The sequence below is a fragment of the Rhinatrema bivittatum genome, chromosome 13 (assembly GCF_901001135.1).
Source record: "Rhinatrema bivittatum chromosome 13, aRhiBiv1.1, whole genome shotgun sequence".
Taxonomy (NCBI): Eukaryota; Metazoa; Chordata; class Amphibia; order Gymnophiona; family Rhinatrematidae; genus Rhinatrema; species Rhinatrema bivittatum.
In genome coordinates this window covers 10,651,364-10,665,391 of record NC_042627.1, presented here as the reverse complement: position 1 = coordinate 10,665,391, position 14,028 = coordinate 10,651,364, and the positions used below count along the sequence as shown (strand labels likewise).

The 14,028-nt window shown below is 48.1% G+C and overlaps 1 protein-coding gene across 3 annotated transcripts in view; it reads right to left on the bottom strand.

Moving 5' to 3' along the window:
• CD276 (CD276 molecule) overlaps nt 1-14,028 on the bottom strand; it is a 122,986-nt gene that overhangs the window by 67,503 nt on the left and 41,455 nt on the right. For all 3 annotated transcript variants that reach the window (XM_029575161.1, XM_029575162.1, XM_029575159.1), the window contains exons 3-4: nt 10,689-11,039; nt 9,389-9,685 (exon numbers count right to left, since the gene is read on the bottom strand). In XM_029575161.1, the coding sequence (XP_029431021.1) occupies nt 9,389-9,685; nt 10,689-11,039 (648 nt within the window). The remainder of the gene's footprint in view (nt 1-9,388; nt 9,686-10,688; nt 11,040-14,028) is intronic.

Here is a 14,028-nt window from a genome sequence, read left to right as displayed (position 1 = left end):
TAGTGTATTTGGATTTTCAGAAGGCGTTTGACAAAGTCCCTCTTGAGAGGCTTCTAAGAAAACTAAAAAGTCATGGGATAGGAGGCAAAGTCCTTTTATGGATTACAAACTGGTTAAAAGACAGGAAACAGAGAGTAGGATTAAATGGTTAATTTTCTTAGTGGAAAAGGGTAAACAGTGGAGTGCCTCAGGGATCTGTACTTGGACCGGTGCTTTTCAATATATATATATATAAATGATCTGGAAAGGAATACGATGAGTGAGGTTATCAAATTTGCGGATGATACAAAATTATTCAGAGTAGTTAAATCACAAGCGGATTGTGATACATTATAGGAGGACCTTGCAAGACTGGAAGATTGGGCATCCAAATGGCAAATGAAATTTAATGTGGTGAAGTGCAAGGTGTTGCATATAGGGAAAAAGAACTCTTGCTGTAGTTACACGATGTTAGGTTCCATATTAGGAGCTACCACCCAGGAAAAAGATCTAGGCATCAAAGTAGATAATACTTTAAAATCATCGGCTCAGTGTGCTGCAGCATTCAAATAAGCAAACAGAATGTTAGGAATTATTAGGAAGGGAATGGTTAATAAAACGAAAAATGTCATAATGCCTCTATATCGCTCCATGGTGAGAACGGACCTGGAATACTGTGTACAATTCTGGTCACCACATCTCAAAAAAGATATAGTTGCTATGGAGAAGGTACAAAGAAGGGCAACCAAAATGATAAAGGGGATGGAATAGCTCCCCTATGAGGAAAGGCTGAAGAGGTTAGGGCTGTTCAGCTTGGAGAAGAGACGGCTAAGGCCGAATATGATAGAGGTCTTTAAGGAGTAGATGTGAATCAGTTATTTACACTTTCGAATAATAGAAGGACTAGGGGGCATTCCATGAAGTTAGCAAGTAGCACATTTAAGACTAATCGGAGAAAATTCTTTTTCACTCAACGCACAATAAAGCTCTGGAATTTGTTGCCAGAGGATGTGGTTGGTGCAGTTAGTGTAGCTGGGGTCAAAAAAGGTTTGGATAAGTTCTTGGAGGAGAAGTCCATTAACGGCTATTAATCAAATTTACTTAGGGAATAGCCACTGCTATTAATTGCATCAGTGCCATGGGATCTTCTTAGTGTTTGGGTAATTGCCAGGTTCTTGTGGCCTGGTTTGGCCTCTGTTGGAAACGGGATGCTGAGCTTGATGGACCATTGGTCTGACCCAGCACGGCAATTTCCTATGTTCTTATGTACAGGAGTGCACGAAAATGCCACCGTGGCCTACCACGCAGCATGCAAGCACAAAGCCTAACTGCAGGGCCTAGCCCACCAGGGCTGCTCAACCCACCAGGCTGCCCAGTTTCTCAACCCCAACAGGAGTGGGAACGAACGTTGGGGCAGAGTGCAGAGCATGAAGACAGAAGGAAGTCCTAAAAACCCCACTAACTATCTCTGTATCTGAAGGTAAAACATTCACCCTTTTTTTTTTTTAACCTTACCTGAGCTCAGTGCTTACTGGCTGAGTACAGAGATGGTCTCTGGCTGTGGAAGGGGAGAGGGCATCTGCCGTCACCGCCATGCTTGGCCTCTTGCACCCGCTGCTTTTCAGCTGAACAAGCAGCTAAATCCATGCCAGGAAACCAAGCTACCGAACCAAGGAACACCTCTGAGATACCACGGAAATCACCCCAGGAATTCTCAACTGGGGCAGGGACCTTTTGGTATCACTGCAGTAGAGCGGGGCTTTCTTTTCCTTAAGTCAAATTTCTCTTTCCAAAAAACTCAAAGCAATCCCCATAGGGAGATGCACGTCCACCATCTGATAGAGACAGAGAATACTGGCAGGCTGGGGTTACTGCAGGGCTATACCTGAAGCAGAGAAGTGGAGAGCAAAGGAGAAAAACAGAATCTGTTTCTCCTGTCTCGGCAATGGAGGCTTAGGGGGATAGCTCCTCACCTTTCCTTTCTATTTTGGAGCTAAAACAACAATAAGCACAAAAAAAGTCCAGGCAAAAATGAAAAATAAACATGGGAACTCTCATCACACATCTGGATCTCACTTTGGTCATTTTTCAAGAAAAAGAAATTAGAAAATTGTCAACAGGTTTAAAAAGTTTCCATATCACTAGCTGATTGTTGAGTAAGCTCCACATTGAACTCTAGATGAGGACTATAAAAGCAAGGCCTTGATGAAAGAGAGCATCCAAATCTGCTAAAGGTCTCCCCAATATTTTTATGGTCATCAGACTAGAAACATGGTCAACAGAAAATTTGTCTCTTTTGGTTGTGGCTTTATCGTTCATAACACTAAAGTCTTGTTCTGCTTCTGCACTGCTGATAGCAATTGTACTCCGCTCTTCTCTTTTTTTTGTAATAGCAGGTGGAAGAGGAATATTCTTGGATTTTGAGACTTGCCTGGCAAAAGCAACGACGTCATTAACGTCACATTCAAATTTCACTAACTCTTGCAGCTACTTCAGTTTCTTTTCACTTTCTAGCCATGTTGGCTCCAATAAATCAGAAAGGTCTTCGTATTGCATGCGATTGAATGATTCATTCTGACTTTTCAATTAAGGTGACTTGTTGCTAAAAGCCTGGCTGTTACGTTACCAATTTACACTTTGAATTCGTCTCCCTCTGCACAAAATCTGTATACACTTTGCACTGCTATTGTGAAATGGTACATATGCCTCTTTGTGTTTACTGTCTTTTACTATGTTTGTACACTGCTGTATATGTCTTGTAGTGCTATATAAATGTTAAGTAATAGTAGTTGTACTTCTCCTAAAGCTTTAATTGTTCTTATTGTGCAACATATAAGTTTGTTGGCTTTTTCCAAAGATTGTAAACCGTGATTACAAAGCATTTGATAGCAAGGCGATTGCCTTCAAAATATTGATCATCAGAGATAAATTGCTCCAGAACTTTTATATTAGCTATTCCTTTCACCATTCCAGCATAGATTGAATTTCTGGAAAGATCTGCATATAAATTAGGATATGCTTTTCAAAACATTTGCAGATCTCGCTCTACAGGCTTGCTCATCAAGAATTCAGGGCATGTCCCATTTTGATAATTTCAATATTCAGAACTTCTGCTATTGTATTGAGTTCTGTTTACTCAATTTACGATTATGTCAAAGAAAAAACCAGATTGTCACTTTATTTATAATCATTATTGGCAGTGTCGAGAGTGAACTGAAAGCAATGATTCTATCAGTGCCGGATAACGATGTTCGGAAACACTTCTGCCAAATTTGTGAATACTGTAGACTTCCTTGCACGACATTGTAATGGCACCACCTGAATAAAATACTATCAAATTTTACTCCACATATTCTCTCCCACCATATTAAAAAAAAAAATGTCACTTTAAACACACAAGATTTTTCAAGAGCCTGATCTTAAGGGCATGGCAGTGACAGCTGAAGAGCTCTGTTACTCCATTACAGGGACTCATATCTGACAGATGGATACATAAATTGCAAAAGTAATCTCTTTCCATTCATTATTCCTGCCCGTAAGGGCTAGGACACCTTCTCGGCTTTCAAAGGCGCACATGAAATTGGTAAACAAATGCACGGTGTCTCCCACCGCTGACCTCTCTCCCCCCCTCGTGATGAGGGCAGACGCCAGCTCTCAATCCCTCTGCCTCCGACACGGCCCTCATCACTTCTCTAGGCAGGGGAATTTGTCACAGCAGGCGCTCCAGATTGCCGACGAGTGAACGGACAGCTGGAGAGCACTCGGCCTCGTTTCCTGCCCCTGCTGATGTTGCCCTGTATCTACCGGTACCTACGGTTCCTAACTGACCCTGCCATGTGATCCCATGACCTTGGGCTCTCATCCCACCTCGTCTCAGAAGATGCAGGGATCAGCCTAGGCAGTAATCAGATGGAAAACCCTCCCAAACCACCAGGGATGCCGGTGGCTCAGTAGGACTCAGTCTTACCCTCTCTGAACCCCAGCGCTCCGCCTCGTGTTAGGGAGCACCGTGCGCCAGCGCACACCGATTTCCTAATGTGACGTTAAACTGGGGTCCTCTCTGCAGTACCCCTGGGGCGAGAGAGAGAGACTTCATTCCAGTGTCTCAGTGCAATCTTGCCAGCCAAATCTGCCCCCCGCCCATAGAAAGGCCCTGATAAGTTACAGGGTACAGAGTGAACCCTACTCGGCTGTACATATCCCTCCAGGTGACTGTGTGGAAAGCAACGCCAGCTGCCATTCAGAGAATATGCGTTTGATTTCTGACGTTATTGTATCTCTTTTCCTTGGCCGAGCAGCTCCCTCCTGCTCCTTGTGCCTCCAGCTCAATGGGAAGCAGCCTCTCTTAGGTTACGCTGCCGGGAGCCTCGATTCGTGACTCTCGGGATGGATTTTTTCCCCCTGGATTACATCCCCTTCCATCTCACTGAGCCTGGCCATTGCAGTGACCGTCCTCAGCAGGGGGGCCACGCATACCACATCTCCCCCTCCACCCTGAGCCCTGCGATCATGAACGCCAAGTCCGATCATCAGCTGAAGCCGCTGGAATTTAACACCCACCTGCAAGTCCTCTGTATACATTTTGTACTCAAAATTGTTCAGGCTCTGTATTGCACCGATTCTGGCTCACATCAGACTAATTAAAATATTATTAAAAAAAAAAAAAAAAATTTTGACTGAAGCTTTTGTGCTTCAGTAACCAGAGTTTCCGTTTTGGTCTCATTTCCATAACGTGCCAGACAGCCCATGACAAGAGAACAGCTGGGAGAACATTAAAGACCAGACCGCGTGGCATCTCCCAGGCCCAGTCTCCGTTTTATAACCCATGAAAAGGCGAGCGCGAAGAAATATCAGCGGGCAGCCAGAGCTGACCCAACCTGTTTCTAGGCATCCCCCCAGGTGCCACAGGATCCGGCTCCCTTGATAACAGGAGAAGAATAAGACCGATGAACAGAAGCAAAATGAGAAGAAAGAAAAGCAGCAGCAGCAGCTTTGGGAGATGCCAGAGGAATCTGTCTGTGCTACTGAGACTCTTCTCTTCCTCCTACGACGACCTCCTGCTCATACCTGGCAGGTTTTGAGTTATGGTCACCCTGAGATTGCTGTTGATTAGCAGGAGGTGGGGAAGGAATTATGTATATCAGATTAATCCACTCTCTCCCCCCTCTCTCAACCCACCACCAATTCCCCCCCCCAATCCAGCATCCCTGACCCCCAGTACTCTCTTTCCTCTCAACCTCCCCATAAGTCACAGCTCCTTGACCTGTGCACCTTCACTCTACCCTAGGCTGAGTCCTGTCCTGGAATCGGCTGCAGACTGAGCTGTCTCTGTCACAGCCCCTCTCCAGTTTCTCCTCACATGCTGTAGTGTGTTCTCCGGGCTCACCCCCCCACCTTCACCCCCATTCCCTGAATGGTTCCTGAGGAAGGAGAGGGGATGAGATTAGAGCAGAGTGCGCACAGCAGAAAACATAACAAATTACTCTCCAACCTTCTCCAGCAACTCTCCTCCTGCTCCCTGTAGGCTTCCTGAATGGGAGGAGCTAAAGCAGTAAAACAGTGAGGACCCAAGCTTTCTAGCGTTTTCCTGGAGATCCAGGAATCGATAGCAATTCCTGGAATCTCCGCTCCTGCTACAACAGGTAGGCATTAGAGCTACAGAATAGGAACGAGAAGTCATCAGTAATCCGATCCCCTCTCATCACATCAAAATCAGTGTTTTATTTTATTTTTTTAAATAGGAGTTTCAATTCTCCAACTTTGACAAGGGTCCAAATGGGTCAAGCAGCAGGACATTAATTCCCTCCCCTACCTCCAATATTAAACGGGCTTTAAATCTCTGCCAAACGGCCAAAATGAGACTGTTTTCAGCTCGCGGCTCTGATCTTACATTTGATCTTAGACAAAAAATAAAAAGTACTACCAACTCAGTGCTGGGGGGATTGCCAAGGACTAACATGAGACTGGAACCCCGGATCCATCGGACTCCCTTCCCCTCGCCATTCACACGTGGCACCCCACGGGCTGGGCGAGACGCAGCGGCCCAGAATCAGACCACTTCACCGGTCATCATCAGGACCTCTGTACAAGATGCTCATTCATTGGTTCTTCTAAAGTGAGTCACATGTTGCTTTCTTGGGGAAGGAAGCAGTTTATGAGGCCATGGCCAAGAGATGCATGGATTGATGGCTCGAAGCATGAGTTGAGGAGGAGAGGGTTGTGTGAACAGGGAGAGAGAAAGGACCCAACAGGAAGAGATAAGAGGGGGAAAGCGGAGAACATACCAGACTTAAAAAAAAAAAGTGTTAACACGGAAACCCGGTGCATAAAAAAAAATGTCTATGCAACAGTTCCTTCAAACGTTATTCATTTAAGAAAAGGCTCTGTAGTACGCACAGCATGCTAAAGGTTTGTGGACCAAAAACTATAATGTATTCATGTGAAAGCCTTCCACTGTATTTTAACATTTGATGCAATGAAGTGCATTCCATAAAGAAATTGTTAAAGGAACAATACTGCTCCATACCTTAGGCCCTAAAGTAATGCCCAGTCCACACGGATAGCTATTTTTAAAGCAGGAAAGGCTAATTTTATAACTCATAAAAGAAAAGCCTCCCCCGTTTGCCTGGTCCTGTACTTCTGAGTGGAACGTCTCAGCGTGGCTCCCGTGGCTCCTGCTGCGTTTTACACACGCGCAGCTCATCCCGGCACTAACATCCAGCAGGGGCCAGGAACCCATGACCAGGGCCACTGCAAGGTACGGGCAGGAAGGGTGACGGCCCTGGGCGCTCCGTCATCATATTGAGTCAGTCAGGGAGCCAAAAGCAACCGCTGCCCGAGGTGAGGTTTCGCCCAGTGATTACGCTGCCCGTGCCAAGCCCAGAATCGGCATTCGCTAAGTAACAGTGTGCGAAAGACCATCCCCATTACAGACTGGCTTATCGTTTTACCGCATGGCAAGCATCAATTCAATTATAAACTGCCCGAATGCTTTAAGTTCCACTTTCCCTCCTCCTCCCCACATTTGTTGTTCTTTCTCTCTCTCTCACTTCTGCTTTAATATTACTTGCTAAATTTACCCCGCTCATCGTGCTTCTGCAACCCAAGGCCAGGGACACAAGGTTTAAGGGGGTTTTTTGCCCATTGCGCCTCCTCCTGTAACACGGGGACACCCACCCCAGCACTGACCTGTGATAGTGACCGTGGTATGCGCCTCCTCCTGTAACACGGGGACACCCACCCAGGAACTGACCTGTGATAGTGACCGTGGCATGTGCCTCCTCCTGTAACACGGGGTCACCCCAGCACTGACCTGTGATAGTGACCGTGGCAAGCGCCTCCTCCTGTGACACGGGGACACCCACCCCAGCACTGACCTGTGAGAGTGACCGTGGCATGCGCCTCCTCCTGTAACATGGGGTCACCCCAGCACTAACCTGCGATAGTGACCGTGGCGTGCGCCTCCTCCTGTAACACGGGGACACCCACCCCAGCGCTGACCTGCGATAGTGACCGTGGCGTGCGCCTCCTCCTGTAACACGGGGACACCCACCCCAGCACTGACCTGTGATAGTGACCGTGGCATGCGTCGTCTCCTGTAACACGGGGACACCCACCCCAGCACTGACCTGTGACAGTGACCGTGGCATGCGCCTCCTCCTGTAACACGGGGACACCCACCCCAGCACTGACATGTGATAGTGACCGTGGCAAGCGCCTCCTCCTGTGACACGGGGACACCCACCCCAGCACTGACCTGTGATAGTGACCGTGGCAAGCGCCTCCTCCTGTGACACGGGGACACCCACCCCAGCACTGACCTGTGAGAGTGATCGTGGCATGCGCCTCCTCCTGTAACATGGGGTCATCCCAGCACTGACCTGCAATAGTGACCGTGGCAAGCGCCTCCTCCTGTGACACGGGGACACCCACCCCAGCACTGACCTGTGAGAATGACCGTGGCATGCGCCTCCTCCTGTAACATGGGGTCACCCCAGCACTGACCTGCGATAGTGACCGTGGCATGCGCCTCCTCCTGTAACACGGGGACACCCACCCCAGCACTGACCTGCGATAGTGACCGTGGCATGCGCCTCCTCCTGTAACACGGGGACACCCACCCCAGCACTGACCTGTGATAGTGACCGTGGCATGCGTCTCCTCCTGTAACACGGGGACACCCACCCCAGCACTGACCTGTGATAGTGACCGTGGCAAGCGCCTCCTTCTGTGACACGGGGACACCCACCCCAGCACTGACCTGTGATAGTGACCGTGGCATGCGTCTCCTCCTGTAACACGGGGACACCCACCCCAGCACTGACCTGTGATAGTGACCGTGGCAAGCGCCGCCTCCTGTGACACGGGGACACCCACCCCAGCACTGACCTGTGAGAGTGACCGTGGCATGCGCCTCCTCCTGTAACATGGTGACACCCACCCCAGCGCTGACCTGTGATAGTGACCGTGGCATGCGCCTCCTCCTGTAACACGGTGACACCCACCCCAGCACTGACCTGTGATAGTGACCGTGGCATGCGCCTCCTCCTGTAACACGGGGTCACCCACCCCAGCGCTGACCTGTGATAGTGACCGTGGTATGCACCTGCTCCTGTAACACGGGGACACCCACCCCAGCGCTGACCTGTGATAGTGACCGTGGCATGCACCTGCTCCTGTAACACGGGGACACCCACCCCAGCACTGACCTGTGATAGTGACCGTGGCATGCGCCTCCTCCTGTAACACGGGGACACCCACCCCAGCACTGACCTGTGACAGTGACCGTGGTATGCGCCTGCTGCTGTAACACGGGGTCACCCACCCCAGCACTGACCTGTGATAGTGACCGTGGCATGCGCCTCCTCCTGTAACACGAGGACACCCACCCCAGCACTGACCTGTGATAGTGACCGTGGCATGCGCCTCCTCCTGTAACACGGGGACAACCACCCAGCACTGACCTGTGATAGTGACCGTGGCGTGCGCCTCCTCCTGTAAACACGGGGACACCCACCCAGCACTGACCTGTGATAGTGACCGTGGCGTGCGCCTCCTCCTGTAACACGGGGACACCCACCCAGCACTGACCTGTGATAGTGACCGTGGCGTGCGCCTCCTCCTGTAACACGGGGTCACCCACCCCAGCACTGACCTGTGACAGTGACCGTGGTATGCGCCTGCTGCTGTAACACGGTGACACCCACCCCAGCACTGACCTGTGACAGTGACCGTGGTATGCGCCTCCTCCTGTAACACGGGGACACCCACCCAGGAACTGACCTGTGATAGTGACCGTGGCATGCGTCTCCTCCTGTAACACGGGGACACCCACCCCAGCACTGACCTGTGACAGTGACCGTGGCATGCGCCTCCTCCTGTAACACGGGGACACCCACCCAGCACTGACCTGTGATAGTGACCGTGGCATGTGCCTCCTCCTGTAACACGGTGTTCTTCACCAGGCAGCTATAAGTGCTATTAGGCTCCAGGATGACCCTCAAGATGCTCTGCACATCAAAGAGTCCTTCTTCGTTGGCCACTTGTGAGGTGGTGACGTTCTCCGTGATGTTATTCCCCAGCCTGTCATGCCACGTGATGAGGGCTTCTGGGTAACCGCGGAAAGTGTGGCATGTAACAGTCACCAGGTCTCCCGGCTTCAGGTTCTTGTTGGGATCCAGGTATAGGTTTGGCTTTGAATATGGAGCTAAAAGGAGAAAAGGAGAGAGTAAAAGTCCTTACCCTCATACACAAATCCATCTACAACCAAGATATGCAATGGTTCTCTGACCAATTCACTTTCCACAAATCAAATAGACCAACAAGAACAATGCACCAAGCCAAACTCCAAACGCCCTCTCTCAAATACATCAAGTACGTTTCAACGAGAGAACGATCATTTACCATAGCAGGAACCAACATTTGGAACAAAATGCCCACAGACCTGCGCCAGGAGCCCGGCCATAAGAAATTTAAACAAAACTTAAAAACTTGGCTTTTCAGACAAGCCCTATACATAATGGTCACCTCCTCTTCAGCTCTGCCGTCCCACCTTCTCCTCTCCTTCACACCCTTTACCTCAACGGTTATTTCATATTGGTAAAGATCAATTGAATATATAATTGTATTCTCATACAATATCTTACCCCATTCCAAATAGATCTCAATCTATTACTCCTCTTACTGCATTCGTTTTGAAAGTACCTATTTATACACAGTTTCTCCTAGGAGATGATCCCCCCCCTGATAGGCTACACTCAATTGTATTATATGTTTGTGCTATTGCGATTTTTATTGACTTCATTTGATATATGCTTATTCTATTCTCAATTGATTGTAAAGCTTGTTGCTGATTTATGGTTCATTGTAAACCGAGGTGATGTTAGTAACGTGCCACGGTATATAAAAAATCTCTAAATAAATAAATAAAACAAACAATAGGACCAATAACGATTCTTTATAATAAGTTTGTTATACAAGCTAGCTCTGCCTGTTTTCCCAAAGCAAGAGGTATATAAAGCTGTCACAACAATTAAATTCAAAGGTCAAAATTCTTTGGTGCACTTGCCACCCCCCTCTGACTTTCCTTTCTCTCCCTCTCAGGCTCTTCCCCACCCCTCTCCCCTCCCCTGGGGTGCACTCCCTTCCCTTGCTCTCTCTGTCTGTATATATTTCTTCGGTGCCTTGCAAGCCTCTCCACCTTTGCTCACCTGCCACTTGAAGCATGACGGCAGCCGTGCTGTGATTCTTGACTCGCACGAAGCAGGTGAAGCTTCCTTCATCCGAGACCTGCACCCGGCGCAGGAGCAGCGACATGTTTCCCTTGGGCAGCTGGTCGTAGAAGAGCGCCGTCCGGTTCACGTACCCACTGCCCTGGTTCTCCAGCTGGTCTTGGCCCTGTGAGAAACTGTGCACTATCCTTTTAGTGTCCGTCAGCTGCCAGATGACACTGAGGTCCGACAAGCTAAAGTTGGTATCGGGGGTGAAGGAGCAGTCCAGGCTGGCATCCTCTCCAAAAAGAGCAACCACGGGCAGCTCAGGGACGTGGATTTCCATAGCTCCTGCGACAAGAAAAGAAAAGTTAAGGAAAGCTTCCAATCGGGGGGCCCCCCCCCCGACTCCAACCCTCAGGCGCTGATCCTGATGCTTCCCCACAATGCACTGCTGCCTGATCAGAGTTGTCCCTTTGCACATTTAGGCAACCCTACGCCTCAAATAACAGATGCCAGCCACAAGTTTGTAATAACCAATGGCTAAGTACATTGATCTCGTCAGTTTTAATTAAATCCCCAGCATGCATTTACCCTGGCTAGGGTGAGCTCCTGATCAGTTTGTAGCATTTGGAGATTGGAGTGGCTCCATTCTGTGATGTGGGAGGCTTCTAGACCGTTCATAACACTTTGCATACCTTGGGGACGTGTAATCATAAGTTGTTTTTTTTTTTAATTTTTTGGGTGGGGGAAGAGGGGGAGGAGAGTTTAGCTATTTAATTGGCAATAAAAAGGCAGCTAATGCAGTAACATAAAAGTGATCATTTCCCTGTGCCTCAATTTACCTAACTGTAATTGAATAATAATAATAATAATATAAGCAGCACCGTTCCTTCATCATCAGCCCTTTGAAAGCCCTCATGCAGTTTAAGTGCTAGAAATGTGCTGTCATGTCAGCCACCCCCCCGTGGAGGGGCGAGCTGCGTGTTTTTGCAGTATTGAAATGATAAAAGCGCACTGTTACATAAATACTCATTATTACTCTTGGCATCTCCTTTAGCCTGTCACAAGTCACTTCTCAATCATGCAATAGTCACAATATATTAAGTCCTTACAGTAAGTAAACAATTCATACCCAAAGGCAAAAACAAAATTAGCCACCAGCCAACACGTTCACTTCCAAACTCACGTCAATAAAAGATCAGCAATACAGAAAAATCAACACAACAACAACAAAAGGCCGCACTCCTCCTGTTTGCGTGTTCCGTTTTTAGACTCTACGGCAGTGTTTCCCAACCGGTGCGCCTTGAGACTTGATCAGGCGCGCCCCGGAGGTCACCACCGCCTGGCGCTCATATCCAGATCAGTACCGCGCGGTAATAAGAGAGACACCAGCTGTATGGGAGCTCCTGAAGGGTAATACTTGATGAACAGTATATGCATAACTGAACCCCGCTTGGCGCAGCACGCATTTTCACATCATCTCCCTCCTGAGCCGCCTTCTTTTGGAGTCCTTCCAGCATTTGTCTTATTCCCAGGCTGAGCGAGGGTGTTCAATGAGCCCTGGATGTAAATCGTTTTGAGTGGCGGTCGCTCAACCGGCTTGCCTGCACCCTGCTGACTTCTCCCCTTGCTCTGCACTTGCATATAGAGGGAGCTGGGTCCATTGTGACAGGTCCACGTGTGTCTTCACCCCCTTTCCTTTTGTTTAAAAATTTGGAAGAGAGACTGATGGGGCTTTCAGCACTTCCATAGCTCTTCTTTTGGCCGTGAGTCTTCTCCATGTCGGCACTGCCTGCTCAGTGGAGGTCGGTGTGCACCACAGAACCTTTGTGTTAATGTAGGGGTGCCATGAGCTTGAAAAGATGAGAAAATTGGCCCATTTACTAAAGATCGATTTTAACGTGTTAGCAATCCATGGCAAATCCGGAATGTACTAAAGAGTGTTAGGCCCTCAGTAAAGCCTACGTTCTCTCTGGGAATGTGCGTTCTTGTGGCTGGTTAGCGCACGTCCATTAATAGACATATATTCCCAGCTCCACAGTGCTCCATTTTAATTGGGACTGTAGCCCCAACTGTTCAGGACCCCTTTCCCCCTCCCTCAGGTAGATCCTCCCACCACCAAAGTTTAAAAAGATTCCGAGCTCTGGATTCCCTCCCCCTTTCCCCAGGGACTTCGAGGCAGAAGAGTTCCCCAGTTACTCCTGCCAACGCTAAATTTAAAATGGTGCCAGTTATACGGGAGACCAGAGTTTCGCTGCAGGGCTTGAGCTGCTGCCCCGGAGCTGGACAGAGCTGAAGATGCCATGGAGTCTGTGTTCCTAGCCCGCTGAGGGAAGGGAGTCCTAGCAATTGCACAATGAAGATACTTGCAACTGAACACCTAGTTAGAGCCAGTATTTCAAAGCACATGGTGACCTGGCTGAGGATTGAGCATTTTACCTGCTTCTTCTGCTAAGATTAAAAGTCTAAAATAATCTGTTAGTAATCTCAACTGTTTAGCTCCCTCCCTCCCAACCTCTACCCACCCACCCATATGAGTTACTTTTCTTATATAGTATTCCCTGCACTCCTAGTTAATTAGCTCCAATTACTTCATCTCCCAGTACATAGCTCTTTACATCTCAGATAATAACAACTTAAACTGTCATATTGCTTGTAAAACTGATTTTCATATTCTACCTATTAATCTCTACTGGCTAACACTAATATTTTTAGTTTTTACTTCAAATATCTAATAAAAATCTTTGTTAGAGCCTACATTTTATCTTATATTATCTATATGATTTAAGGAATTAGTGATAATTTAACAAAATGTATTTCATTCAATGCAACCATTGTGGTGCTTTATGTCCCAAGGCTATCATTTGGAGAATCAAAAGGTTGTCTGCAATGAAAATGGAGCTGATTCATCTAAGGGAGAAATTGTCCAGGTTTCAATTAACTTCCCCTTCCTTGAACCATTCATTATCTCTCGCCCATCTCTCACAGAGGTTGCAGATACCCAGGAAAAAATGTTTTACAGTGGGCTCCGGTAGAACAAGTCATGTGACAAACAGACACCCACCCATCCCCAACCTTACAGCATCCTGTGCATCAACCCCCACTCCCACAGAGATGTCAGACATCAAGGATTCAGAACCCCAGGAGCAATTGGATAACAGTGGGCTGTGGCAGAATAGGGTCTGTGATGAAGAGACAACCACTCTCCCCACTATTACCCCTACATAAGGCCTTTTTTGCATTGGAGAATGAAGAAATTCCAGCAATAGATATTGAAGTGATTTCTAAAAGTGAAGTCACCCAATGCACCCAGAAGCCCTTCAACAGAATCAAATGT